Below are 24,278 nucleotides of genomic sequence, written 5' to 3' on the forward strand. Positions count from 1 at the left end.
GAGAACCAAGTGACTCTCCACCTAAAAGAAACCCACACTGCCTGTCCCCTCTGTAGTCCTGTGCTCTCATTGGGAAGCGTCCAGAGGATATTTTAGTTCTGGCGTCAAGTTCCGTGGTGAGAGAAGAGGGAGAAAAGGAAAACATCATTAGAAAATCTACACGTGGCCCTGGACCAACCACATCTTCCCACTTGCTTCAAGGGAGACTGTTTACAAGATGAGGCCAAGGTTACCTTTGGTAGCTGGCATCACTGGGTGTCCCTCGAGACACCCCCTCCACCCTCCTTCGGGTTCAAGCCGCAGCTGTGCAGCAGGCAGGGCAGTGTGGGTTCAGACTTTGCTGCAGTGACGGGGCCACCTCAAGCATGGGCCACGTGTCTCTCTGGCTCGGGGTGTTCCCGGTAGGTGGGAGCTGACGTGGCCCACCCAAAAGTGCACCCTGGAGTTTGGGGGAGTTCATGCTCCTGGGGCTACCCTCATTCAGGGGGTGATGAGAGCCACAGCCCTCATCCTGCTGGAGGACAATTTTGGGAGGAATCTTGGGTGCATCTCTGAGCTTCAAGTGGGATCGTGCCCTAGTTGCCATGGCAGCAGCCATCATATACATCCTCCATTTATAACTTCCCTTATAGCTCCTGTTTCCCTTTCCCCATCTTGCTTTCCATGTGCCCTCACTTCTTCATCCTGGGATCCCCTTCAGAGTAAACTACTTGCATTCAAGTCTTTGTTTTGGACTTGGCTTTCAGGAAACACAAACCAGGATGCCTCCCAATGTGGCAAACCTGCTGGCTGCATTCCTGGAGTCCCAGCATCCATGTCCTCCTTCCAGTTTCCAGCTCACTGGGAGAGAGTGGACTAGGCTCTCTCCTGGTTGCTCTGTTTTGATTGGCTTGTCTCAGTTACAGGCACACCTGGGAACCAATCATCATGACCTGCAGGATGTGGGGCTTTGATTGGCCAGGCCCTTAGTGAATGAGTGAGTGATGCTCCACTCAGACCAGATAGACAGGATATGGGGTAGGGGTCGTTCCCCAAGTAAATTCCGAGGTTGATTCAAATTAGGGGAGAAGGGATGTCGGCAGGGAGAGGTGCAGGCACCACACTCCAGTTTAGTTTAAAAAAATTAATTTCCTGATGGAGATTTATTGAATCCCTCCTCTATGCAAGCACTGGGGGCCAATAAAAAATTGGTGTCATCAGGTAGCTTACAGTCTAATGGAAGAAATAAGAAACGTATACAGGTGTTGGAACAGCATGTGTCATCTGAAGCTGCTATCTCCAAACTATTGGAGAATGCATATTTATTTAGAAATTGTGCATAATTAAAATTGTAATATATATTATGTATCACATATTTAAGCCTTGTTTCTAACTTTGTATTTGTAAATTTTTCTGTTTAAAAGAGGGAATTCCCTGGTTGTCCAGTGGTTAGGGCTCCGTGCTCTCACTGCCGAGGGCCCAGGTTCAGTTCCTGGTCGGGGAACTAAGATCCCACAAGGTGTGTGGCCGGACAAAAAATTTTTTAAAAATTTAAAAAATAATAAAAGAAAAAAGGGACCTCAACATTATATAAGCTTCAGGCCCTACAAAAGCTGGATCTATCCCTGACTTTTATATATCAAGAAACATAAAGTTAAGAGGAAGAAAATAAAGATTTTATGAATAGAGCAAAACATTTCAATTTTACTGGAGTATTATAATTATTAATATTGTTATGGTCTGTGAGTACTGTTTTATTGAGGACAACATGATTGAATATATTTAAATCATTTTTGAAAATATTAGTTCCATACTTTGAGGAGCAGCCAGTTGGAAGTCTGTTTATTTTCATTTAAGGTTCAGTTCAATATTGACATTTAATGGCTGCCCTAACTGAAATAGATAATTCACCATGATACACAGACCAAATGGAAGAAAAGCATCATAGACCATACCAACTAAATCAAGACATTAATTTTTCAATTTCACCCACCAATTATGCAAAAACTTTTGTTCACATCTTCCCATTTTTCCTAGTTTCAATCAATTAATCATGCTACTTTTCAGAAGGTGTTGAATTTACTTTTTTTATTTTTATTTATTTTTTGGGGGGGGTACGCGGGCCTCTTACTGTTGTGGCCTCTCCCGTTGCGGAGCACAGGCTCCGGACGCACAGGCCCAGCGGCCATGGCTCACAGGCTCAGCCGCTCCGTGGCATGTGGGATCCTCCCGGACCGGGGCACGAACCCGTGTGGACTCTCAACCACTGCGCCACCAGGGAAGCCCGAATTTACATATTTTTAACAAATGGATTCAGAACTCATTGAAACTTTGTGTGTGGAATGTTTTTCATCAGGTGACATAATTCTGCTTCCACATTTTAAGGTGGAAAATATGATTATTTTAGACGCTGATTTCTGTCAATTTTGGAGGGTAACACAATTTCTTGATATTTGTTTTCAAAATGTTTCTCTCCATAAAACAAATTTCTTTAGGAAAGTAGGTGCTTTTTCACCTGGTTGTTAAAATGTCACCTTGAAGGGTGTGTGTGTGTGTTCTGAAGATACCTGCTAGGTGCATCCTTAGCTGGTGGCCACAATGTCTTCTCAGAAAAGGTGGGCATATTTGTAGCAGTTGTCTTATTGTAAGAGAGAAATGTGTAATTCATCTTTAAGTTCAAAGAATTTTTTTGAACTTAAAACTTTAAGTTCAAACAGTTTAAAAGAATTCTTTGCCAAAAGATAGTCGGTGAACATCCGTATGGTAGAAAAAGATTGCATGATCACGCCCTCATCTCATTTCAAAATAGTGTTGTAAAGATTTTACTGTCTCAAATAATATCTGCAAATCTGCTCCACTGCATACACGTAAAGGGCCCTATGCCGGACACCCTGAGAGCAAGTGAGCCCGCAGGGCCCCACATCCACCCTGCTCTCTGCCTTCAGGCCCCTCGCCTACCCTGGGTGACAGTGCCCTTCTATTACATTAATTATGGGACATGCTGGCACATGGGCTCAGTGGTGGTGCTACTGTCAGCCTGCATTATAAATATTAAATATGTAATAAGATTTGCACGTGATACAGACGTGGGGGTTCTCATATTTTCTTCCCACTCTTCAATAAGTCATATAGCCCAGGCTCCTGGGGTACACAACTCTACCCGAGATTTTTTTAAAAATCCAAGCTCAAGGACTTTAGTGGTCAGATTATTCAAGTCCTTCAGTTTTCAGATGCAGCAACTGAGTTAAAGTGATTCAACTTCCCAACAGCCCACAGCTAGGGACAGATCTGGCCCTAGAATCCCGAGTCACCAGATGTCCAAGATGGCCAAGTCCTGAGACCAGAAGCTCAGTTCCCAGGGTCCTTGGAACACACCCATTTGCTTTAGTTAGTAGGGCAGTGAAGAAAGATGGAGCTGTTTGGAAACCTGGCTGCTGGGACCTGGTCTTCTCAAGCCTTTCGAGGCAGGTGCAGGAGGAAGCCTCTCAGGGCGGCCAGCCAGCTCCACAGACTCCGGATTCCGGATTCCAGAGCACGCCTGCTGCAGGGGCTTGTGCTCAGCAAGGGGCCTTCCGGCTCCCTGGGGACAGGGCTTAGAGGTGGAGAGATCAAGCAGGTTGCTTTCCTGGGAACTTGAAGGTGCTCAGCGACCGGTGTCTGTGAACAAATGGGAAAAGATATGCTAACACATATATATGGAATCTAAAAAAAAAAAAAAGGTCATGAAGAACCTGGGGGTAAAACGGGAATAAAGACACAGACCTACTAGAGCATGGACTTGAGGATATGGGGAGGGGGAAGGGTAAGCTGTGACGATGTGAGAGAGTGGCAGGGACATATACACACTACCAAATGTAAACTAGATAGCTAGTGGGAAGCTGCAGCATAGCACAGGGAGTTCACCTCTGTGCTTTGTGACCACCTAGAGGGGTGGGATAGGGAGGGTGGGAGGGAGGGAGATGCAAGAGGGAAGAGATATGGGAACATATGTATATGTATAACTGATTCACTTTGTTGTAAAGCAGAAACTAACACACCATTGTAAAGCAATTATAGTCCAATAAAGATGTTAAAAAAAAAGAAATAAAAAGAAACACCCAGCCCAGCACTGGGCTTCAGAGCTGCCCAGACCCTACTGTGCACACAAGTCATCTGTTTAAATGCAGAGTGTCACGCAGGGGGTCTGATGCCACATTTCTAACAAGCTCCCAGGGGAGGCTGATGTGGCTGGTCCAGGGACCACACTTTGAATAGCAAGACTGTATAACGCAAACAGTTTTGTCCGGGAACCCCAAGCACTTGGATTCTGTTTTAGGTTTGCCACTAAAATTCCCAGGCCTGTCATTTAAACTTAGCCTCAAATCAAGGGGCATGACCCTTGAGGGAAGATGTAGGGGTCTTTCCTGAGAATTGGGCAATGACTTCCCAGCCCCACCTTGAGGCAAGCGCTGTGACATGGTGGCTGTTGGATACCCACCGGGTTTCAGGCAGGGGTGGGAGGGAGGGGCACAGGGGGGAGAAAAGCCCAGACAGCCTGGGTCTCCTGGAGCCTGGGATAGGTGGGGGTCGCCGGGCGGGGGGAGCAGCGGAGACAGTCAGAGATGAGTCCATCTGTGATGCGAGCTCTGAAGGAGAAGTAGCTCTGGGGCCTTGTGCTGAGGGGACGTCCTGGAAGGTCAGGAAGGCTGAGTGGAGGAAGGGGTTCTCCCTGGGAGTGGCTGGGGTCTTTCTGGGCTCTCCCATCTTGGCCTCCAAGTCTCACAACCAGACCTGCCTTGTTTTGCCCGACAGCCATGGCAGAACCTGCATCCAGGGCCAGTTCACACTCTCACCTTTGGGCTGGGTGCTTTGGGCTGCCCTTGTTCCCAAGGCTACTCTGTCATGGGCTGTGCTGGCCTCTGTGTCCTGGGGAGGGTGTGTGGCCTGGGCTGTGAGGGTTGGTGTCAGGAGGGAAGGGGAGGCACAGCAGCAGTCAGGACTTCTTGGGCTGTCCGTTCCCTCCCGTGGGAGGGTTTGCATGGGGACGGGTCATGGGACTGGCCTCCTCGGATGCAGGACACGACTGGACAGCACTTGGCCCACAGCATGACCCAGAGCCCCGGCATCCTGCTCCCGTTCTCCATCGGGACCCCAGCAGTGCTGGGCAGGGACCCTCTGTCTACGCCCTGCAGCCTCTCTCTGCCTCTTGTGCTTAGAAACATCGTCCTTTGGCAAATAACACTTGAAGCTGTTTCCTGGGGCCTGGGAGCAGCAGCTCAGACTCCACTGTGCTCTGTGCAGAGTCCCACTCCGCGGCTGGGTGCTGCATTTCTCACCAACCCCCCGGAGATGCTCTTCCTGCTGCTGACCTTGCGCTCTGTGCAGGAGCCCTGCAGAGGGCGGGCATCGGCGGGAGGACCCATATCTGTGTGCAGGTGGCCAGGGGTTACTGTTCTCTCTTCCCTTTAGAGGGACCAAGAAACTTCAACCTTCCGTAGGGTTTTCCTCTTGAGTGGAGGTACGGCGCCTTGATCCTGGGATGCGGTTTAAGTGCAGCCTGAGAGCTGCGGCTTGTGATCCCCATGGCACAGCCGGAGGGCAGGAGATGGGGGACCCTCTGGGCAGGGCATGTAGATGCAGAGAGAGGGGAGGTTTACATGGAGTCTGTGGCCTCCCCGCAGCTTCGAGTTCTCTGGATCTGCCCTTCTCTGTCTTTCTGGAAGCTTTGAGGCCATGGAGGGACCCAGTGCTAGGACGTTCAGCCTCCAGCTTCTTCCTCTCCTGGCGGGTTTGGAGAGCTCGCAGCCTCTCCACAGTCTGTGCTCCTTTGCAAGGACTCAGAACCACTCAGAGCCACACTTTTCCTCCAGCTGGAGAATCCGTGTGAAGATCCACAAGCAAGGGCCAGCCCTGACCCCCTCCCCCGTTCACCCACAGAGGGTGAGAACCTCGGCGGGTGGGGGTCAAGATGGTGGCCCTAGGGAGAGGGCACTGGAGGGGCAGCTGTGCCCCACTCTGTTTGCTGGAGAGTCTGCAGAAGGCGGTCTCAGGGCTGCAGGCTGATGCAAACCCGCCCTCTGACCCCGGGGTGAAGACCCGAGGCGCCCAGAGTGGGGACAGCTGTGTAAACTGCAGGGTGGGGTATTTATAGCCCTGCCAAGCACTCTGAGCCTGAGCCGGCCTGAGGGCTACAGCCAGTCCTGCCGCCATGGGCTCTGTCACTTGTTCTGTTCACTGAGTTTTCTGGACCTTCTGTCCTCAGGGTTGCATTAGGCTCTGCAAGACTCAGTTTCTTCACCTGCTGCCCTGATCCTCTGGGTGTTTCTCTCCATCCCAGTTTTCAAGAAGAAATGCTGTGTTCCACATCTGGGGGAGGGGAGAGCTAACACGACCCTTCAAGGGGGCCTGCTGGCCCCAGGAGGTCACTTCCCCTGGGCTCCTGAGCTCTGGGACGAGGTGGGACACGCACAGCTGGGCTTTGGAATCAGATCTGGGCTTGAGTCCCAGCTCGCTGCTTTACCCCATCAGTGAAATGGGGAAACTCCGGGGGTAGTGTGGAGTGAGAAGGTGCGTGACGGCTGCGGGCACATGGGCAGGGGCACAATTCTGTGCTGCTGCAGCAAACCTGCCTGTCTGCAGACCCTCATCTGAAGGGGGTCCTCCCCTCCTCAGAGGGTGGCAGCTCCACCTCTCCGCTGGGCCTGGGACCCTATGTGGGACGAGGGTGCACATGGGAGAAAGCACGTTAGTCTTAGGGTGAAGCTGGGACATGGGGCACGGAAGGAAATCCATTCTTGGGGTCAGAAAGCCTTGGGCTTTCCAAGCTCTGGTCATGGAGAGGCGGAAGGGGACAGGGAGACAGAGAGAGAGAGAGAGAGAGAGAGAGAGAGAGAGAGAGGGATGGAGAGAGCGCGCACTAGCGAGCAGGAGAGGACGAGGGCACAGCTCTGTAATGGAAACTTGGCTCCCAGCCTCACACTCTCTCCTTCCTTAGTGCGTGTGCTTGAATCTCAAGTTGAGAACCTCTTCCCCTCCAGCAGGCACCCCGCGCTATCTCCGTAGCCCACCCCTGCCTCCCTGCTTGGAGCTGGTGACATGTGACATGTGAGCCCGCTGCCTCCCTCTTCACTGCCCCCACCCCCTCCCTGACTAACTAGGCCAGCTCCCCACTTCCAGGGCCTGGCAGGCGGAGCCAGGCATGCGGTGGATGGGAGCCAAGGGCTTTTGTTGACATTGCTCAAGTGTAGCTTCCAGGAGCAGCCCCTGCTGAGCCAAGAAGTCCAGGGAAACCGGGGGTGATGAGGGGAGAGCAGTGGGCACCTCCCCCAATCCCCTCTGCCTTCCCTACTGCCCACCCACTCCTCCTCCCTAACTCTAAGACTGTAACCCTCCATGTTGTGACCAAGGCGCCAGCTGAGTCTCTGAGAAATCCACACTCAGCTGAGCGTCCTGCATCTAGTGGGATTTCAGGACCGTTTTCTTTTTTGTGTGTGATGCTTTCACGAGGTGATGCTCCTGACTTGCCACTGTTCCTAATAGTTTCTGGGGGAAGTAGGTCCAGTGAGACTGTCTCTGCCTCTCACCTAGTATAAGGTGCAGGCTGCATTGTGGATCTGTCTTGCTATAGCTGAGTAATATGGCCAGATGGATTTCATCCTCTGCAGGGATCTACCAAGAATGTGGCTTTTGGGGTCACTAGACCTGGGTTCAGATCCCCATTCTGCTCCTCTTTGCTTGCTGTGTGACCTTGGGCAAGTCTTTTAACCTCCTTGTGCTTCCGTTTCCTTATTGGCAAGTGGAGTTAATAGTTCAAAATAAGATGTTAAGATGAAACATGGCAAAGAGTGGCAAGTTCTTCACACATAATAGACACTCAATAAATGGCTGTCATGATGATTATTAACTGGCAGTGGATGTGGCCATGGGTGGGTTCTGAGTTTAGACAGATCACTTCTACTCTGACTTATTTACTCCAAAGCTAAGTTGACCCGAGAACCAACTGCCCTATCCTACCTTACCAGCAGTTTTGGGGTTTTTTTTGACTTTTTTTTTTTTTTGGTCTGCATTGGGTCTTCGTTGCTGTGCGCGGGCTTCTCATTGCGGTGGCTTCTGTTGCGGAGCACCGGCTTTAGGCACATGGGTCTCAGTAGTTGTGGCATGCAGGCTCAGTAGTTGTGGCTCACGGTCTTTAGAGCACGGGCTCAGTAGTTGTGGCGCACGGGCTTAGTTGCTCTGCAGCATGTGGGATCTTCCTGGCCCAGGGCTCGAACCTGTGTCCCCTGCATTGGCAGGTGGATTTTTAACCACTGCGCCACCAGGGAAGTCCCTCACCAGCAGTTTTGTGAGGACAAAGAGAATGGGGTGTAATATCATCACACGGTTCTCAGTGGGAAGTAAGTGAACGCAGTGCTTTGCTTTCATCATTCTCATTTTCTCAGACTCTGGTCTCCACATCTGTATATCAGTGGTCAGTGGTCATATATAATTTTTTGAGATAAAAGTTTGTAGGTTTTGGAATCCAGAGGCGCTGCCTTAATAGTCTCTAATTCCTGAAGCTATTGAATCATCATGTAAAAAAATCCTCTAATTTTCTGCTACAATAGCTGGCTTTATTTTTATATCTCTTAATTGGTATCAGCTTTTCTCTGAGAATTACAGAACCATGGAAATTTGGCCTAAGCAGGAACTTTGCAAGTCACTGGAAGGGATGCTTTTGCTTCTTTGCAGATTTTTGGAATCTTCCTGGAAGGCAGCTATGCTCACCACTATACAAACAATGCACATTGGGATCTTCCTGAATGTTAGGATTACAGCACCACAGAGCACTTTTCTTTAACCCAGATTACAAGAAGAGCAGAATGGCCAATCTGTCGGTCTCGTGTAGGCTGGAAGATGCCATCAGCATCCTGCCTGCATCACTTTGTCCTCATGTCTTCAGTGCACTTGGGCACCGTCCAACTTTCAGCACCTGCATCTCATTATCTAAGGCCTTTTACTGGGTACCAGAGCCCACTTTGGTTGGAAGTGCCAGGGAATTAATGTCCCCTGGGAACAGCCTACATTCAACCCATGGCAGACCAAGAGCAGGTAGATAAATACCCCAGCTCCCTCACCCCTTGGGTGTCTGAGTTGCATGTCTACACTAGCCCCCAGAGATTTCCAGAGGGGTCAAGTGGTAGTTCACCCATTTTAGCAATGGACTTGAAACACACCTCCATTGGCTGGCTCCCTGTCCCTGTCCCACCACAGGTGCTTCCTGAGATCACCCCCCATGTAAACCACCTGTGCTCAAATCCTTGTCCTCAGGGGCTGCCTCTGCGGAAACCCAACCTGAGACAAACGGGGAGTCCTTCTCCACACTCTTAGATCTTTTATGATAATATGGTGTAATATTCACATTTAGGTCTGCCTGTTGAATTTTAAGGCAACTGACCTTACTCCTTCTTTATGAGTTTTTTTGCAATTTTTTTTCTCTGCTTGTCACTGTTCTTAATCCTAAGAATTAACCATTCAGGTGAACAAGACTACACAAATGCCTTGCTTTGACCTTGAAATATCTTTGGGATTGTCCTCACAATTATGGCTATATATATCTGGCCATCATGTAGGTTTCTGTATTTCAGAGTCTTAAGTTATTGTTTATTCTAGTTGGGCCCCACGTTCTACATTTTTTTTGAGAATAAACCTAGGGGCTGTCCTAGCTAATGTGTAAAAGTTGTAAACAGCTACTTGATAATTTTACGTGTGGAGCAGGTTCCATTTGACTGAGGAAGACCTCAGTTTGTGAGCTGCAGATGTTACTGTGTGTCCTGTTGGCTTTAGGTGAGATGCCTACAAGCATTGTGATTTCCAGAAACTTCCATGAGTTTTACTTTATCCATCCACAAAGTGGGAATGGTTACTCTGACACATACTTACTGAGTACCTACTCTGAGCCAGCAGTGATTAGGTGTCAGAGAGACAGCAGGGGACAAGGAGACAGTGCCCAGGCTCCCTCTTTCTTTCCTGAGCCTTGTCACGAGGTTCCAATTATATAATGAAAGTGACATCATTTAGGAAACTAAAATCCCCATGGAAATAGAGGAAAGGGTATGATGACCTTCAGCTCTTCATTGACCATTTCAGAACAGTGTGCTGGTGTGGCTCTGTGGGGTGCACCCTCTGGCCTTTTGTGAAGGCCACTGGGCCCATGAATTAGAACCTTGTCTTGTTCTTAGATCCATTTTCTGACCACAGCAACTCTGGACACGCGAGAGGTAGCCAAAGCCTCATGTCACATCTTTCTTGAGTTGCAAGCCACTAGAAAGAGCCATCTGTGCTTGCTGTTTCCACATCCCAGTGACCCTCTGAGGTCCCGCTCTGTTGAGTCTTTGCGTTTATCTTACATGATTTGTCCATGGCAGTCAAGGCCATCGGCCTCTCTTTCCTTTTTCGAAATTCTCTTTCTGCTTATATTCTGTGACACCACTTCCCTTGCTCTTTTCCTTCCTTTCAGGATCTTTTGCTGAATGCTTTGACTCTGTCTGCTCTCTGAAGAAATGTTGAGTTTCCCACGATTTCTTCTTCCATTCCCTTCTCTTTAGGAAACTGCATCCATACACATGCCGTACTCTTCCCTATTTGCTTATGATTCTCCTGATGTTCTGTGTAGCTTAGCTGTCTGCCCTGCAGTGTCTGCACCCACATTACCCGGGCAGCACACTGCCCTGTGGATGGTCCACAGACACCTCAGATCCAACACGTCCTAAGCAGAAGTCACCATATTCTCCCCCGATGGGCCCTTCCATCTCTTGTTCTTTCTCCTGGCACTTCCATCCCCATGGTCAGCTCAGCCGGAGACCTCAGCCCTAGTCACGCATTCAGTGATCGACTTTCCCCTTGTTCATGCTCTCATCTCGTGTTTACTGAAATCTTGTTACGTGGGATTCACTGGCCCAGGCTCTGGGCGTGTTGTTGTGGTGTCTTAGCCTGGGTGACCCCAAGAAGCAGATCCTGAGCAGGTGTTCAGTGGCAGGTGGTGTATTTGGGAGGCGGTTCAGGGAAGTACTGGTCAAGGAGTAGATGCTGGTGGGTAGGTACCAGTCACCCTGACTTAGTGGACCCAACCGTGCCCCTTTTTCCCCCAAGTCCACGTTCGGTGAGATCACGTTGGTAGCTCGAAATTGGCCATGATGGGAATATTTACAACCATGGAAGTTGTCCAGTGGATACAAAACCAGGACTTTTTCACCTGGAGAGTTGCAACATTTCTCAGCATGTTATTGGGTGCAGGGAATTAAGACAGGGAAGGACAGCGGCCAATAAAGTGTGTTTTATCAGGAAAGTCACCTTGTAGACACCTGGAGAGTCATCCCAGTGGAGGAAACTGGATTCCAGTGTGGAACACACACTTCAGAGTCATCCCACTGGAGCGTGAGGTGTTTATACACCGCCTCCTCCCAGCCGTTGGGTGAGGGCTGCCGCTGTGGGACCCAGTAGGATCCAGGAGCCGAGGAAGCCCTTGGGATCTAGGGGCAGGATGGTGAGCGACGGCGCTGAGAGGTCTAAGGGCTGTTGGCCGGACTGAGTGCTGATGGCTGAAGGCGCTGGGCACCCAGCCTGGGGAAAGGTGACACCCAGCTGTTAGTGATGCGTGGCTGTGATCTCTTTCTCCCCAGACCTTGACTTCATGGACCTCATCGGGCAAGACAGACAGTGGACCGTGGGGAGGAAGTTAATGCAGGTGAATGACTCGCTGACTTCAGAAGATGCAGGGCCGCGGAGCAGCAAGAACTGCACTGAACCAGGTAAGACGGTGGCTGCACTGGGGGCTTTGCGCCGTGGGCTGGGCTGCTGTTCTCTCTGGTGGAAGCCCAGGAAGAGCCGGATGCTGTGTTTTGCTTTTGAGTTCTAATCCAGAGAGACTCTGAGGATATTTGGGGGCAGGTGTCTAAGAAACTCAAAGGCAAGATCCCAGGGGACAATTCAAGTGTGTTTCTGCCTCTGTTTTCTTTCCCTCGGACAGTGGGGGAGAAGATGAGTCAAGATGCCGTTATCAAATGTGGATGCTGGTGCTACCCAGAGGGACACTGAGTCAGGAGCAGGATGGGTGAGGATGTTCTGTGGCGTCTTAGCTTTGATGCCTGGAATCCTCTCTGGCTGGTTGTTAATCGGGGGCTTTGTTTCTGTCACAGTAAAGGCACAGGTGTTGAACCAGATCCTCACCTGTGATGTTGAGCTCCTTGGAAGAAGTGAATGTTTGTTTATCAGCTATTATGTTTGATAGCTATTGTGCCTTTCCTCAGAACATTTTATGTCTGATGTTTCTGAACTTAAAGTGAAAACTAACATAGGCTGATGAAGAGGACTTGGGATGATGAGGACTCAGCTCAGGAAACGGCAGGTGCCCTCTGGACGGCTGAGGTCCTGCTCATTTAGACCAGGGGTCAGCAGCCTTGTCCCGGGAAGGGCCAGACAGCAATATTTTAGGCTTCGCAGACTCGTTACTGTGTCTGTAGTATACTTTAAAAGATTTTTTATAATCCTTTAGAAATTTAAAAACCGTTCTTAGCTCGTGAGCTGTGGGATGTACCAGGCCTGTGGCCACTTGGTCAATCCTGACATGGAGTTCTCAGATCTTGGGGGGGGTCTTCCTTCCCTGCCTGGCGGGGTCTTGGGTCTCAAGTGTTTGGTGAGCTCGACCACACAGTGATCCCACATGCCAAGGCCGGCCTCATTTTGAGTGTCATCTTAGAAGGACATACACCATCTTCATTGCAGCCCAAAGAACCTTAGTCCTTGCAGTACAGAAGGTGAAATTGTGTGTCTGGGCTTTTTTGGGAAGGTAGATAGAGGTTCCCTTTCCCACAGCTGGAAGAACTAAAAATAGATTTCCCCCTCCCGGCCAAAAAGCAAGCTACAACCCTACATGATCTATATCCCTTAAGCTAGAGAATTTAAGGGTTCCTGTGGCTGTTATTAATTCTTGGAAGGAATACTCTTGGAAGTGAGTGAAGCATGTGGCAGCTGTGTGAGCTAGAAATGAAAACTGGGGATGGAGGTTTCAAGTGTCCCACTGTGTGTGCACACAGACCCATGTGTCTTCTGAGAGCTGGGCATGCAGGGGCCTGGCCTGAAGGGCAGGTCATTGCTGTGCCGGAAACCCTGTTTGCTGATCTGGTCGTACAGCCAAAGATTTGTCAACATCTCTGCAACTAGTAGGCAGGTGGTGACTGGGATGTCAGAGACAGGAGATTCAGTACTGGGGGCCCAGCCGTTGACTTAGGTGTACCTTCGTATGGGAAAGAATGGAGTCAGACAGATACAGTGCCCCACTCTTGGGATTGGGGCCCAGCACTGCTCAGGGCCAGTGGTGATGGAGGGCTTCTGTTTCCTGTAGTAGGGATTGTGTGCTGGGAGGTGGAGCTGTCTCTCTGTGAGTGGTGCTGCTTACTGTTTCAAAACATGCCATTCTCAGAGTGACAGGTGTAAGAGAATAAAGCACGTGAAAGCCGTCGCAAGAGAGGAATGACTCAGCTCACAAGTAGAACAGAAGATGTCCAGGTTTCTCAAGAGAGCTCGAGCCCAGCACCTGCTGGTGTTGGCGGGGAGGGCGCAGGGCAAGGAGGAGAGGAAAGCCTCCAGGAGGACAATGGCGGGGGGTGAACAATAGCTCCTCGTGCTGCCGCGTAAGGCAGTTCCAAGAAGAACAAGGATGCAGGAGGAGCATCCTTGCTTTCCTCCTCTGTGGACCATGACCATGGGCACTGGGCTTGATTTCTGGGGTCCTTGACTCCAAACCAGATTCTACAGGGAAGATGATCATGCCTGAAACAAGGGTCCTGTTCAAATCCTAGCACCTCAAGGGCCTGCCTGGAGCCTCTGTCCTGCATGAAGCCTGCTATGACCGTTCTGTTTTCTGAATGTGTTTGGTATAAAATATCTCTAACTATGCTGTCCAATATGGACATTCAACGGCCCCTTAAGTTCAAATTAATTTAAATGAAATACTATTAAAAATTCAGATTCTCCGTTGCCCTGGCCACACATCAAATAGCCAGTGGCTGTGTGTGGTTCCTGGACAGCAGAGAACATATAACATTTCTGCCATCGCAGAAAGGTCCACTGGACAGGCTGGTCTAGAATGTTCATTTGTCCTTGGACGTATCTCCTGTCTTTCCAGCTCAGTTGCAAACATCTTGAGGACATAGAATGGATATGTAAATCCGAGAGCCCATCTCTTACCTGGGTCTTGGGGTCACACTCACCTGGGTTTGAATCTTGGCTGAGAAGCTGAGGGCAAGATAGTCAGACTCTCTGAGCCTCTTTGTGCTTCTCTGTGAGATGGAGATGATCATTCTGACCTTTTGCGGCTGCTGTGAGGGTTGGGAGTGACGTCATCAGGTGTGTGTACCCAGCTTGGTGCTGCAGATGGAGGGTCCACAGTGGGACCTCACTCCCGAATTTCCCACTGTCTGCTGGGGGCACCCGTCCCTCCATCACACGAGCATCAAGGAACTAAATACATTCTCCAGCCCCTCCTCTCTGGGATGGGCAGATGTGGCCTGTTTGGGCCAGTCCTCAGGCAGCCCAGGCCCGAACAGTGGCCCACTGGGTGGAGAGGCTCAAGCACCATCTTGTAACAGAAGATCTCCCCGTGTTGTTGAGCTCAGTGCCTCTGAGGAGCCCTCTGTTTCTGTAAGAACGTCATCGGGTCATCGGGACTTCCCCGGAGGTCCAGTGGTTAAGACTCCTCCTTCCAGTGCAGGGGGTGCGGGTTCGATCCCTGGTTCGGGGAGCTAAGATCCCATATGCCGCGTGATGAGGCCAAAAAAAAAGGAACGTCATCAAAACATTGTCACCCAGTTGCCTCGGTGCTCTTTCCAGAAAGCTGTCAGAAGTCTGCTTCTTACCCTTGACTGAACAGATTTTTTTTTTTTTTTTTTTTTGCGGTACGTGGGCCTCTCACTGCTGTGGCCTCTCCCGTTGGCAGAGCACATGCTTCGGACGTGCAGGCTCAGCGGCCATGGCACACGGGCCCAGCTGCTCCGCGGCATGTGGGATCTTCCCGGACCGGGGCACGAACCCCTGTCCCCTGTATTGGCAGGCGGACTCACAACCACTGCGCCACCAGGGAAGCCCTGAACAGATCTTTTATGAAGAAAGTTGAGAGCATTCAGAACATCCTGATTTTGAGTTGAAACGGAACGGTATTCATCTTCTCTACCCCTAACCCACTGGAGGATGAGGGGACCAAGCTGGTGTGAGCCAAGGCCCGGCCACAAAACGTTGCCCAGCTGCCCTGAAGAGGCCAGAGCGCCCTGTCCGTGGTGGGTGTTACCCGTCCTGGGACGGCGTGGGGTTCTGCTCCCAGAGTCTCCTGTGTGGGGTTGGGAGGTGAACCATCGGGACTGCCTCTTTCCTGTTGGTGACGGTGTCGCCGAGCGGGGCACGCTCACAGGGATGGTGTCAGGGCTGTGTCTGTGCCGAGGGCTGAGCGTTTACACGGGGACCCGCGCGTTTGGGGGCCAGGCTGGCTGTGGGAGCAACAGTGTCAGGGTCACAGATGGGAGTTAATTTGGCTCTTGTCGTAAAGTGTACCTAGTGCTCCTCTGACGTCACAGGGCTTCTCAGGCTGTGTTCTTGGATCCCCTGGCTGGAGATGCCGTGGGTGTGCGTGAGGTTGATTCGGAGGCTGGCGATGGGGTGGCCTGTGTTCTGGTCCTGAGAACGGTTGGGGGATGGGGCTGGCTTGCTTCGCAGACGTTCATTTCCTCACCTGGGAAACAGACCTGGGACTACTTTACCCCATCTATCCCTTCCGTTGCACAACTGCAATCGTTACAAGCGATTTCAAGAATAGGAATTCACAAAATTTTCCACCCCCAAGATGCCCAGCTCCACTTCCCTTAGTAAATTACTTCTTTGCGTTCCCAGAATCCCATGTCCTACTGTCAGCCTCGTTTTATCCTTCTCCCCCATCCATTTTCCTCCCCATCTCCATCTCCCTCTCCCTCTCTTTGATAATCAGGAGCCCTGCGGGGCAGGGGCATTATTCAGTGGCAGTTCTGTCTTTGGTGGGTGTGGCAACCTTGAGATGGCTCGCTCTTCTATGACAGCTGCCACTTTAAAGACATGTTGGCTGAGTAATATTCCGTTGTGTATATGTGCCACAGCTTCTTTATCCATTCATCTGTCGATGGACACTTAGGTTGCTTCCATGTCCTGTCTATTGTAAATAGAGCTGCAGTGAACATTGCAGTACATGACTCTTTTTGAATTATGGTTTTCTCAGGGTATATGCCCAGTAGTGGGACTGCTGGGTCATATGGTAGTTCTATTTTTAGTTTTTTAAGGAGCCTCCGTACTGTTCTCCATAGTGGCTGTATCAATTTACATTCCCACCGACAGTGCAAGAGGGTTCCATTACTCAGCCATAAAAAGAAATGAAATTGAGTTATTTGTAGAGAGGTGGATGAACCTAGAGTCTGTCATACAGAGTGAAGTAAGTCAGAAAGAGAAAAACAAATACCATATGCTAACACATATATATGGAATCTAAAAATAAATAAATAAATGGTTCTGAAGAACCTAGGGGCAGGACAGGAATAAAGACACAGACGTAGAGAATGGACTTGAGGACACAGGGAGTGGGAAGGGTAAGCTGGGACAAAGTGAGAGAGTGGCATGGACATGTATACACTACCAAATGTAAAATAGTTAGCGAGAGGGAAGCAGCCACATAGCACGGGGAGATCAGCTTGGTGCTTTGTGACCACCTAGAGGGGTGGGATAGGGAGGGTGGGAGGTAGATGCAAGAGGGAGAAGATAATGGGGATATATGTATATGTATAACTGAGTCACTTTGTTTATAAAGCATAAGCTAACACACCATTGTAAAACAATTATACTCCAATAAAGATGTTTAAAAAAAAAAAAGACATGTTGGGTTTTTTGGGGTTTTTTTTTAAAATGGCATTCTTCCCTTGCTCCTCCAAGACATGGTTTTGGTGAAAATTTGTAAATTTTTCCTCTAGATCTGTATGAAGAAGACTGAGTTCCAGGCTCTAATTTTTCTGCCATCGTTCCAGCCCTCTGTGAATTTTTAAGGTTGTTTTCTTAGCCTGACACTGCGATTTCATCTCAAGCCTGGAAACATTGTCTTTTGGCAAATAACATTTGAAACTGTTTACTCAGATGACCTATTATGAGAAATTCAACTTTGAATAAATTCGATCCATGGAAAATTAAGTTAGCTAAATGTAATATTGAGGGTGGTACACAACTGTAGCAGAGATGGATTCTTGGGAATATTTATTGGTACACTTTGCATAATTTTCTTTCTATACTTTGTAGTCTGTTTCCAGAAAAAAAATCTATCATCTTTTGGTTTTTAGTTCTTTGATATTTTAAGGAAATGAGCTTTTCCTCAGTGCCTCTTTCAAAGAAACTTGGGAAGAAGGAAGCTATTTAAAATGATAGCCTTTGGCGCGGGCTTCGCTCTGAGATCACTGTATTTTCTTTTCTTTCTTTCTTTCTTTTTAAAAAAAATTTTATTGGAGTATAGTTGATTTACAACATTGTGTTAATTTCAGGTGTACAGCAAAGTGATTCACTTATACATATATTCATTCTTTTTCAGATTCTTTTCTCATATAGGTTATCACAGAATATTGAGTATAGTTCCCTGTGCTATAGAGTAGATCCTTTTTGGTTATCTATTTTATATTTAGTAGTGTGTGTATGTTAACCCCAACTCCTGATTTATCCCTCCCCCCATGTTTCCCCTTTGGTAACCATAAGTTTGTTTTTGAGATCTGTAAGTCTGTTTCTGTTTTCATTTTCTTCTGATAAAGTGCTCGGCTCCCTCCCTCTGCCTGGCTTGTAGGGTTTGAGGTCTCTGGGGATGGGGAAGCCACCCTGAGCCTTTGCTGCAGGACAGAGAGGCTGGTGGGCACTCGCCCCACGGGGCTGTGCAGGAATGTTTACTGGATCAGGTGGTTGTTTACTGGAGTGGCCAGAAACTGCACAATCTAAGAGTCACATGTGACCTGTCCTAGAGGAGGAAAGTCAGAGGTGGGGATGAGAGAAGCAATACGGGGTGAGTCCAAGGGTAAGTGAGGACCATGAACAGAACCTGGAGGCCAGGCTCGGAGTGGCAAGCACGCGCAGGCTGGTCCACGTACACGTACAGGTTGTGAACAAAGGCAGGGTTGGGATCCTGCTGTTCTTGAGTTTAAACCATAACATCAGGATCAGCTGGTTTAGTACCATGGGGCTGGGCATGACCAATCTACAGAGCACTAAAGGTCCAAGTCTCTCACCTTTTGCATGAAAAAAATGAGATCCAGAAGGCATAAATGACCCCCAACTGTCCCCCATGGATAATCAATGCGTATCAAAATAATTATCTAGAAAATCTGACCTTTGCATGATCTAGAGGAACACAGTCCTGTAGAAATATAATGCAAGCTACAGATTTAATTTTAAAATTCCTAGTAGCTACATTAAATACTTGAAAAGAAACAGGTGAAGTTAATTTTAATACTATATTTGATTTAACTAACTATTTCCAGAATATTAGGAATGACAATTTTCATTCACCTCCGTGTTTTATCTCTGGGTTCAAACCCAGGAAACAACTAAGATTTTTCTTTTTAAGTTTTAAAATGTTTACTTTATTGTACTAGCTCACATAACTTTCACTAACTTCTCTCTGCAGTTGTAATTTTCATAATGATTCAAATAATTGCTGTTGACATTCTTAAGTGGAACACCTTAGAAACTCATTGAGATCAGGTTTTTAAATCTGTGTCAGATTCTTTACTGGATTAGGGTTATTGTAGCTGCTGTAACAAATAAGTCCTTTAGACCTTGAGGTAATATAAAAGAAGTTTCTTTCTCATGTGAAGTTCTGGTCTGTGCGTGGCCTTGTTGCTAGATGTGGTCCATGGACTCTGGCACCTTCCATTTTGAGGCTCCTTGTCCTCACACTTGGTTTCCAAGATCACTGTGCTTCTCTGCTTTAAGGGGAAAGAACCAGGAGGGCTGTGCATAGCTGAGTTTTATGGACCAGACCCTCCCTCCCGCTCACATTCCATTGGTCAGGACTCAGTCCATGACCACTCCTAACTGTAAGGGAGCCTGGGACATGGATTTTAGCCCAGTGCCCTGGAAGAAGAGAAAGCAGTTTTTCCCCCCAGACTTGTTTCTTATTGAAAAAACAAACGTCTCAATTTTCCTTTATGCCTATCTTATTTCAAAAGCAGTATACCCAGTATATAGAGAAATCGTAACCCAAACTTACATCTTATGAGTCTGGCCTAGCTCTTGGTTTAAGCTTCATGATTCTCACCTGGTCAGGTGACACAGTTCGAGTCTCTTTTCACCTTGAGAGGATCACAAGCCAGGTAGAAATTGTCCCAGTTGTGTCTGTTTGCAAATTGCATCTTTTCTTTGTAAATGCAAGGAACCTAGGAAAAACAGTGAGTGTTTGAGAATGCGTGAAGTCATTGGCGGTAATGTGGAAAGAGATTGGGTTCCAGAGTAAATCCTAAATCTCAGTTTTGTCACTTTCGGCCTATGTGATGCCAGGTGAGTTTCCTAAATTCTTTGAACCTCATTTCCGCCATCTTTAAAATGCAGATTAAGATGCCAGCGCATGAAGTGACGTAAGCTTCGTAAAACAGCAAAACCTCAATCATAGTAGGTGGTTAATAAATCGTGGCTACGTTATCTGTTACCAGAAGGATCCTTGGGGGTCTTGTTTAAGAGAAGAATGAATGTTCATCCTCTATAAATGCTTGAAAACCCCTGGTCTGGGCTAACCCCTTGTTCCAGAGTGTCTGGGTGTCCAGACCACCTGTCCAATCTTCCTTGCACCTTGGAATTGCTTCCCTTTGGGTCAGAGGGTGATGCATTCATGCGGGGTTGGCCGCAGGTGAGCGCGTGGCGACAGTGAACACACCTGTGTGTGGAGGCCACAGGCAATGGAATGGGGGGGGGACACCCACCATGGGGTCAGCTCAAGCATCAGTCAGCTCCTGGCCCCACAGCTCTCCTTGGCTGCACCCTTGTGGTCTGTGACAGCAATGGCCACTTCTTCCTTGTGGCCAAGGGGCAAATGCGGCCCTGGGTGCGTCTCCAGCCCTCTGGGATTCATTCTTGCCTGGTCCCCACTCCTAAACTGCTTCTGCAGCAGCAGCATGCCTGGGGTGACTGGGGGCTCTTTCCTTGAATTACACATTTGGAATTTATCTTGTTCCACAGGCAATCTCGTGTTGCTGATGATGCCAGGACTGAGGTCTAGAGGCGTGAAGGGGCGTCTCTAGGGTCCACCTCTGGCTTGCAGCAGAGCAAGGACCAGCACTTGCATTTCCTGCCTTTTCTGGCCTCTTGCCCCAAGGCTGGGCTGTGTCCCCTCGCCTTTTTATGAGTAGAGTCAGCCTGAAGTCACATCTGCATATGGGGGTCCCCAGGAGGGCACCACTCTGTCCTCATCTGAGTGCTCTCAACTGCCTGAGGGCAGCAGTTCTCAAAGTGGGGCAGACCAGTGCCAGCAGCAGCCCTGGGAGCTTGTCAGAAATGCCCCTTCCTGGGCGCCACCTGAGCCCTGCAGGTCAGAACCTCTGGGGAGGGGACCCAGCCATCCGGATTTCCTAGGCTCCTGTGGTGTGTCGTGTGCACTGTGTTGTGAGGAACCCCGAGGAGACTTCCAGTCCAGGCCCCACCCCAGGCCAAGGAAACTCGAGTCTCCGGGACTGGGAACCAGGCACCAGTGGTTGGAAAGCTGCCAGTGATGTCAGGGTACAGCCGAGGCTGAGAGCACGGCCTGAGACTCCCTGCATGCCCTGGACAGCTCTGGTCAGCCGGCCCTGGGAGTCTGGCCGAGGGGAGGGTAGCTGGGCCTCATCTCCTCCTGCCCCTCAACAAACAAACAAACAAACAAACAAACAAACAGAGGGAGGGTGTTTGCCACATTTAATGAACCAGGCCTGTCTTGCTGGGGGCTCCTCATCCATTCAGCATTTCTCGTGAGTCACACGGATAGTCATTCATTTGGAGACTCCATCTCAGGGGTCCCTGGGTTTTCTAAGATTTCTTCCCCTGAGAAACACCAGGGTGGAGTTTTACTTGGCAGTGTTTTAAAACGTGTGTTCTAAGAGGGAAGTTTATAGCAATACAATCCTACCTCAAGAAGCAAGAAAAATCTCAAATAAACAATCTAACTTTACACCTAAAGGAACTAGAGAAAGAACAAACAAAACCCAAAGTTAGTAGAAGGAAAGTAATCATAAAGATCAGAGCAGAAATAAATGAAATAGAAACAAAGGAAACAATAGCACAGTTCAATAAAACTAAAAGCTGGTTCTTTGAGAAGATAAACAAAATTGATAAACCTTCAGCCAGGCTAATCAAGAAAAAGAGGGAGAGGACTCAAATCAATAAAATTAGAAATGAAAAAGGAGAAGTTACAACGGACAATGCAGAAATACAAAGCATCCTAAGAGACTACTACAAGCAACTCTATGCCAAAAAAATGGACAACCTGGAAGAAATGGACAAATTCTTAGAAAGGTATAACCTTCCAAGACTGAACCAGGAAGAAATAGAAAATATGAACAGACCATCGCAAGTAATGAAATTGAAACTGTGATTAAAAATCTTCCAACAGAAGTCCAGGACCAGATGGCTTCACAGGTGAATTCTATCAAACATTTAGAGAAGAGCTAACACCCATCCTTCTCAGACTCTTCCAAAAAATTGCAGAGGAAGGAACACTCCCAAACTCATTCTACAAGGCCACCATCACCCTGATACCAAAATCAGACAGAGATACTATAAAAAAAGAAAATTACAGACCTATATCACTGATGAATATAGATGCAAAAATCCTCAACAAAATACTAGCAAACAGAATCCAACAATGCATTAAAAGGATCATACATCCAGGGATGCAAGGATTCTTCAGTATGCACAAATCAATCAGTGTGATACACCATTATAACAAATTGAAGAATAAAAACCATATGATCATTTCAATAGATGCAGAAAAAGCTTTTGACAAGATTCAACACCCATTTATGATAAAAACTCTCCAGAAAGTGGGCACAGGGGGAACCTACCTCAACATAATAAAGGCCATATATGACAAACCCACAGCAAACATCATTCTTAATGGTGAAAACTGAAAGCATTTCCTCTAAGATCTGGAGGAAGACAAGGATGTCCACTCTCACCAATATTATTTAGCATAGTTTTGGAAGTCCCAGCCATGGCAATCAGAGAAGAAAAAGAAATAAAAGGAATACAAATTGGAAAAGAAGAAGTAAAATTGTCACTGTTTGCAGATGACATGACACTATCCATAGAGAATCCTAAGGATGCCACCAGAAAACTACTAGAGCTAATCAGTGAATTTGGTAAAGTTGCAGGATACAAAATTAATGCACAGAAATCTCTCGCATTCCTATATACTAACAATGAAAGATCAGAAAGAGAAATTAAGGAAATAATCCCATTCAACATTGCAATAAAAAGAATAAAATACCTAGGAATAAATCTACCTAAGAAGGTAAAAGACCTGTACTCAGAAAACTTTAAGATACTGATGAAAGAAATCAAAGATGACACAAACAGATGGAGAGATATACCATGTTCTTGGATTGGAAGAATCAATATTGTGAAAATGACTATATTACCCAAAGCAATCTACAGATTCAGTGCAATCCCTTTCAAATTACCAATGACATTTTTTACAGAACTAGAAGAAACAATCTTAAAATTTGTATAGAGACACAAAAGAATAGCCAAAACAATCTTGAGGGGAAAAAAATGGAGCTGGAGGAATCACACCCTGACTTCAGACTATACTATAAAGCTACAGGAATCAAGACAATATGTTACTGGCACAAAAACAGAAATATAGATCAATGCAACAGGATAGAAAGCCCAGAGATAAACCCATGCGCCTATGGTCAACTAATCTATGACAAAGGAGGCAAGGATATACAATGGAGAAAAGACAGTCTCTTCAATAAGTGGTGCTGGGAAAACTGGACAGCTACATGTAAAAGAATGAAATTAGAACACTCCCTAACACCATACATAAAGATAAACTCCAAATGGATTAAAGACCTAAATGTAAGACCAGACACTATAAAACTCTTAGAGGAAAACATAGGAAGAATGCTCTTTGACATAAACCACTCTTTGACCCACCTCCTAGAGTAATGGAAATAAAAACAAAAATAAATAAATGGGACCTAATGAAACTTTAAAAGCATTGGAAAGCAAAAGAACTATAAACAAGATGAAAAGACAACCCTCAGAATGGGAGAAAATATTTGCAAATGAATCAATGGACAAAGGATTAATCTCCAAAATATATAAACAGCTCATGCAACTCAATATTAAGAAAGAAAACATGCAGAAGACCTGGGCAGAAAATGGGCAGAAGACCTGAATAGACATTTCTCCAAAGAAGACATACAGATGGCCAAGAGGCACATGAAAAGCTACTCAGCATCACTAAGTACTAGAGAAATGCAAATCAAAACTACAATGAGGTATCACCTCACACCAGTTAGAATGGGCATCATCAGAAAATCTACAAACAACAAATGCTGGAGAGAGTGTGGAGAAAAGGGAACCCTCTTGCCCTGTTGGTGGGAATGTGAATTGATACAACCACTATGGAAAATAGTATGGAGGTTCCTTAAAAAACTAAAAATAGAATTACCATATGACCCAGCAATCCCATCACTGGGCATATACCCAGAGAAAACCATAATTCAAAAAGACACATGCGCCCCAATGTTTACTGAAGCACTATTTACAATAGCCAGGTCATGGAAGCAACCTAAATGCCCATCAGCAGACAAATGGATAAAGAAGATGTGGTACATATATACAATGAACTATTACTCTGCCATAAAAAGGAATGAAACTGGGTCATTTGTAGAGAAGTGGATGGACCTAGAGACTGTCATACAGAGTGAAGTAAGTCAGAAAGAGAAAAACAAATATCATATATTAACGCATATATGTGGAATCTAAAAAAACGGTACAGGTGAACCAGTTTGCAAGGCAGAACTAGACAGATGTAGAGAACGAACGTATGGACACCAAGGGGGGAAAGTGGGGTGGTGGTGGTGATGGGATGAATTGGGAGATTGGGATTGACATATATATACTAATATGTATAAAATAGATAACTAATAAGAACCTGCTGTATAAAAAAATAAATAAAATTCAAAAGAAATAAAAGAAAATAAAATGTGTGTCTATGAGGGTCACGAGGGAATGTCTCTGCCTGGTCCTTAAGTGGCTCTGACCTTGCC

General features: G+C 47.4%; 1 protein-coding gene across 2 annotated transcripts in view; it reads left to right on the forward strand.

The window, feature by feature from the left end:
- Positions 1–24,278, forward strand: part of SLC24A3 (solute carrier family 24 member 3) — a 467,486-nt gene that overhangs the window by 57,672 nt on the left and 385,536 nt on the right. For both annotated transcript variants that reach the window (XM_059038845.2, XM_067012544.1), the window contains exon 2: positions 11,616–11,744. In XM_059038845.2, the coding sequence (XP_058894828.1) occupies positions 11,616–11,744 (129 nt within the window). The remainder of the gene's footprint in view (positions 1–11,615; positions 11,745–24,278) is intronic.

Source organism: Kogia breviceps, chromosome 14 (genome assembly GCF_026419965.1).
Source record: "Kogia breviceps isolate mKogBre1 chromosome 14, mKogBre1 haplotype 1, whole genome shotgun sequence".
Lineage (NCBI taxonomy): Eukaryota > Metazoa > Chordata > Mammalia > Artiodactyla > Physeteridae > Kogia > Kogia breviceps.